This window comes from Montipora capricornis, chromosome 11 (assembly GCF_036669925.1).
Source record: "Montipora capricornis isolate CH-2021 chromosome 11, ASM3666992v2, whole genome shotgun sequence".
Lineage (NCBI taxonomy): Eukaryota > Metazoa > Cnidaria > Anthozoa > Scleractinia > Acroporidae > Montipora > Montipora capricornis.
Genome location: NC_090893.1, coordinates 1,639,153 through 1,644,152, shown reverse-complemented (window position 1 = coordinate 1,644,152; position 5,000 = coordinate 1,639,153). Strand labels below are relative to the sequence as shown.

The following is a 5,000-nucleotide window of genomic DNA, read 5'->3' as shown; positions in this document are numbered from 1 at the left end:
TGTTGAAATACTGAAGGAAATGTCTCTTCACTGTTGGCAAGTTTTTTTTTCTCTTTGTTTGGGGGGGGGAAGGGGAGGTATGGGAAATTAGCAATTATTCAAACTCCACTTTTAAAGGATGAGTGTCGGAAGACTTTTGCCACTGATTGTAGATTTAAAAATATAGGTATATTATACCAGAAAGAACTGGTATGAAAAAGCAGTTATTGTATTAACAACAAATAGAGCAGATTATAGTGGTTCAATGACCAGTTGTGTTCATTTAGACGAGAGCGGTGTTTATCTTTGAATAATTATTGTCGACAAACAGCATTAATGAAATCGTTTAATCCCTTGGTTGCAAAGCTGCAAGTAATTAATGTCAGTGACGTCACTTAAGTCTTTCGTTTTTCAATATGCTACTTTAAAACTCCTGGTAGATAATTCCTTGAAACCCATCCTTGTAACCGATCCTTCTGGTGAGTTCAATTGTATAAGAAGCCGAAAATTCCTACTCTATAGAATGGCACAGCTCCCTTTACTTCGCGACAGTTGCCTTTTTACCATAAACAGTTTAAAGTGCTACTGTGATCAAAATTAGGTCTTTTAATTACGGTTCATTGAAGCATTTACAGTTTGCGAAGCAGAGAGCATTTTGTCATCCGAGCTCCCTTGGCTCATGAAAGTAACAAGAAACATTCTTGCTTTACAATGACGAGTTAGAAAGTTTTTGTGTTTACTACCCTTAAGGAGGAGGTTTTTTTGTCAAATCAGAGCTCTGAAGAGGTGAAAGATACACAAGTTGATGTACGGGCTGACCACACTTTTACCATCACTAGTGGCCATGGGTGCTTGTGGAATGGGAAAAAATTCTTTTTGCGTACGGTTTTAGGCCTTATCCTTTTACTATCATAATAAGTTACGTTATTAACAAAAAGAATTCTGTCCGTCGATTTGCTTTCTTAACAATAGATCGTTTTCACTGTCACGCAATATAAAAATAAATCGAAAACCATCCAGTGGAAAAAGTCAAGAATTCGTGATGTTGTAGGAGATAAATGAAGAGGGCACTTCTCCAAGTTTTAGGCCTGTGCGTTTCTGAAAACTTGAGGTATTCGTCGAAATGTTTCGCAGAAATTTACAGAGCCCAGTATGAAAACGCCATGTTGGTGCACATCTGTGGTGCACCAATATGGCGGTCGGAAAATAGTGTCAACATCTGTTACTTACTTTGGCTATCTAGGCGAGTGATCATCTGTACTGAACAGACAGCTATTTACCTAAGCACTTTTCCTAATGCTTTAAATTCTAAAAAGGCTCAAAACCATGAGATAAATATATATTTCTCAATAAACTCGATCGTCGCCTCGTGTCACGCACCGCTATAACTGAGAAATTCAAAATGCTCTGGTTTCCAAACGAAGCACGCTATGGAGCTTTAAAATTGCAAATGGGAACAAATTTACCGCCTCTTATGCCTGATGAGGATAAAAACTTTCGTGGCTCTTTTGTTTTGGATTTTAGAAAATGATGACGTCACGTGAAAACGATCTATTTGTTACACTGAAAGGGATACCGCAAAGTGAAAGTCATTAATTTTTCATTTGTGTTTTTTTTTTTTACACATTTATTTCATACATTAACTCATTTCTTGCCCGGGCAAATGACGAAGATAAATGTCTCTTTCTCTCTTTCTGAATTGCACGAACAAAGTACAATAAGGACTTGAAAGTTGAATGTAGAATTGAATGCGGCAATCAACCTCGTTCCCAGGGTCTCCATTGTTGTTATCGAGACAGAGACTCTTAGAACGAGGTTTTGCAGCAACGCGAAGCCGCTTAAAGCCGCTACTTACTTAAGGCGGTGCCCCTTGAGGATTGAGGCCGATTGGATAAAACCTTCCTTATTTTCGTTCGTTAGAGTGTTTCTACCTTCGCGAGGAAAATGATATTTCTGACAGATGTAGCCTGCGAATTTGGCAGAAATAGATGTTTTGCCGGCACTGTCCAGGGAACTGGGTCCGGTTGTCTGGTGGAGATTATGGGTAATTTGTCGTACGAGTGGTGAACTGTTAGGGATTTGAATCACTCTAGGTTCAGCTTTCTTCGCCTACTTTGCTGGTTTCTATCCGCTCTTCAAACATTTATTTTCGGTTTTTCCTCTTTTTCTAGGTAGGGTTAGGGTTAGGGTTGGACTCAAGAGTGCATGAAATTATTAAGCAGAACAATCAGCATCTTCTAACTCAGGTGTCCGAGTTGATTTCCTGAAGACATCACTTGAAAAGGAAGGGAGTAGTCATACCGGAGACTGTATGGCTTGAATGACACCTCATGGTCGGAAACTGACCGTGTGGGCAGGAAATCGAGATACAACGTTTTCGCAGTTAGTTGTTTGTTGTCAAAGTCTACTTTTGCGGCTCAGGTCGAGACTTCGACCCTCTCCTATGATGCCGGTTTACCGGGCTGTAGCTGTAGATTCTCTCTTGTTTTGAAGACTTGACGACAATTGGACAAGAAGGACTAGGACGATACAAGACGGGAAACGGACCGTTAGTCTCCTACGCAGACGGCTGCGAGAAGTGCGTCTATTTCGTCTCACCCTAGTCCCTTCGCTCAACTTTTGGTGAACGCGCTTCCCTGAGGTTGCAAACTCAACGGACTAAGAAAGACTGAATGCTAACTTAATTACCTTCTATTTATATGGGAAATTTCAAACCGGTAACCAGGATGAAAAGCGGCGATGCGACCGTCCAAGTATGCATCAAATCTGACGAACAATTTGAAAGTATTAACGATAACTGACGAGATTTTTTTTCGCTCATATTTGTTCCAGAAATCCCCAAATCCCTTTTCTTTTCGATAGCTAGAAAAAGAAATTATCTCAAACTAAAGATAAAAAAAGAAGTTAACTATTACGAATATGCGTTGTATGATTTTGATCCAGGTAATCAAGACCTCGGCCTCAGAAACCGTGAGTGAGGCGAGATTAAAGAATCCTTGCCGCATCATGTCATTCAATATACGCTTTTGATTGATGAAACTCGTAAAAACCTTTTCTTAACATTGTAAAAGCAACTGATTGATCAAAATGTAAATATTACAGTATATATTTGTCATTTATAATTAATTGAATCCATAACACTCAATCAAAGTTATCGAAGTTATTGATTGCGTGGCAATTCCTAAGAGTACCGGCTATCCCTAGTAAGGGACATGATTTACAAAAGTCTGAAAAGTTACACCCAACGATTTTACTCATTAAAATTGGCTGCTTTCCGATCGCTAGTAGAAGGAAATTTATAATCTAAATCACTTAAGTAGGCTCTTTGTTATTTTCAGGGCTCTTAACGACGGTGCGAGCAAGGGTAGAAACAAAAATAAGCAGCCTGGCTGCTTGTGTCAATGGTTCGATAACTTTATCGGGAAACGACCCAAGCAGATTCCCAATCAAGGATCAATGGAGGCAATTCCGTTACCCTAACGACGACTGGATCAACATACGGGACTGTGATGGCTATGGCTGTGTAACATTGACATTACTAGACGGCACCAGGGTGTCTGTTGGGACTCGTAAAAGCTTACGCGTGGAGTGCACAGCTCAGAATAGCACCAAGGACCGTGTCCAGTTTTTATTGGAAGCTCAGGATAATTCTGTTTTTCGTCTTGAGAAAGTTCCTCTCAGTAAGTATTATCAAATGAAATCATATCAGGCAGTTCTTTTTTCGAAAACTGACTTCGAACTTTTTGTTTCATGCATCTTTTGGGCGGCGTCTTTCCGGATGAGTGTGGGTCTAAATAGGGGTTAGCGTCAGGTTATTGTGCACAGAGGTAAGTCCCTCCCACGGGGGTGTCCTTGTTCTCCTGTCCCCTTTAAAAATTTCCTTGCGTTCCCTTGTTCCCAGCTTTTTTATCCCTGAAATTGTATATGTTCCCTTGCTTGCTGTGATATTTTGTCATTGTTCCCCTGTTCCCAAGTTAAGTTAGCCGTGTTCCTTTGTTCCCCCAAAACCCCTGGGATGGACTCAGAGGCGCTTGCGTACGGTACAAAAAACCCAGACATTGAGAACAGAATCCCCTCTGTCGCATTATGCTTACGCTAAATTAATCGTTTGATTGACTTAACTAATATTTCCATCTCGTCTCTTTTTCCTAAGGTTGGACTGTGTTAATAGCTAATCTTAATATTTCCCACGGAACGGTCGTAAATGGAGCAACCTTTGCATGCCACTCTGGCGGAATGGCGTTTCTCTCAACGTAACAGACGACAGCCGTCTGATTCCACAACAAGTTGCAAAATTGTTGAGACACTTTCATTAAAAAACACCTTTTCTAGCTTCCAATACTCACCGTATCTAAAATTTAAACCTTTCCCACTCCCCCTCCCCTCTCCCCCTCCCCTCTCCCCCTTTCAATGTTGACTGTTTAAGTTTTCAACATTTTTTTGTCTTGCTAGCAACACTGATAAGGGGGGAGGGGGGCTGCAGTGTGAGAGATAATAGGTACATTGATAACGCCCCAAGAAGGTGAAGTGTCTCCACTATTTTTGCAACTTGTTGTAGCTCATTGGAACGGATTGAAGATAACGAGCAGTTCCCTGATCCTCTCAGGGATCATAAAAGCGGATTACGGCAACTTGTTGGGGTGCAGGGATGGCGTAGTGGTGAGAGCACTCGTCTCCCACCAATGTGGCCCGGGTTCGATTCCCGGACTCGGCGTCATATGTGGGTTGAGTTTGTTGGTTCTCTACTATGCACCGATACGTTTTCTCCGGGAACTCCGGTTTCCCCTCTCCTCAAAAACCAACAATAGACTAGATTTACATTCATTGTTCATTTCAGTTTACAGTGTCCCCAATTAGCGCTCCAGCGCTAGTACGACTAGACACTTAAATAAAGTTCCTTTCCTTTCCTTTACGGGACAACGATACGAAGTAAGGCGTTCTGACCAAAAATAATACAGGCTTGAAATTTCTGGCCTGACATTTGTTGTCATTTACATGACAACCGGTATGAGAATTTCTCG

The 5,000-nt window shown here is 41.1% G+C and overlaps 1 protein-coding gene across 1 annotated transcript in view; it reads left to right on the top strand.

The window, feature by feature from the left end:
- LOC138022993 (uncharacterized) overlaps positions 1 to 5,000 on the top strand; it is a 75,950-nt gene that overhangs the window by 61,487 nt on the left and 9,463 nt on the right. Inside the window, exon 28 of the mRNA XM_068870030.1 lies at positions 3,318 to 3,659. Within this exon, the coding sequence (XP_068726131.1) occupies positions 3,318 to 3,659 (342 nt within the window). The remainder of the gene's footprint in view (positions 1 to 3,317; positions 3,660 to 5,000) is intronic.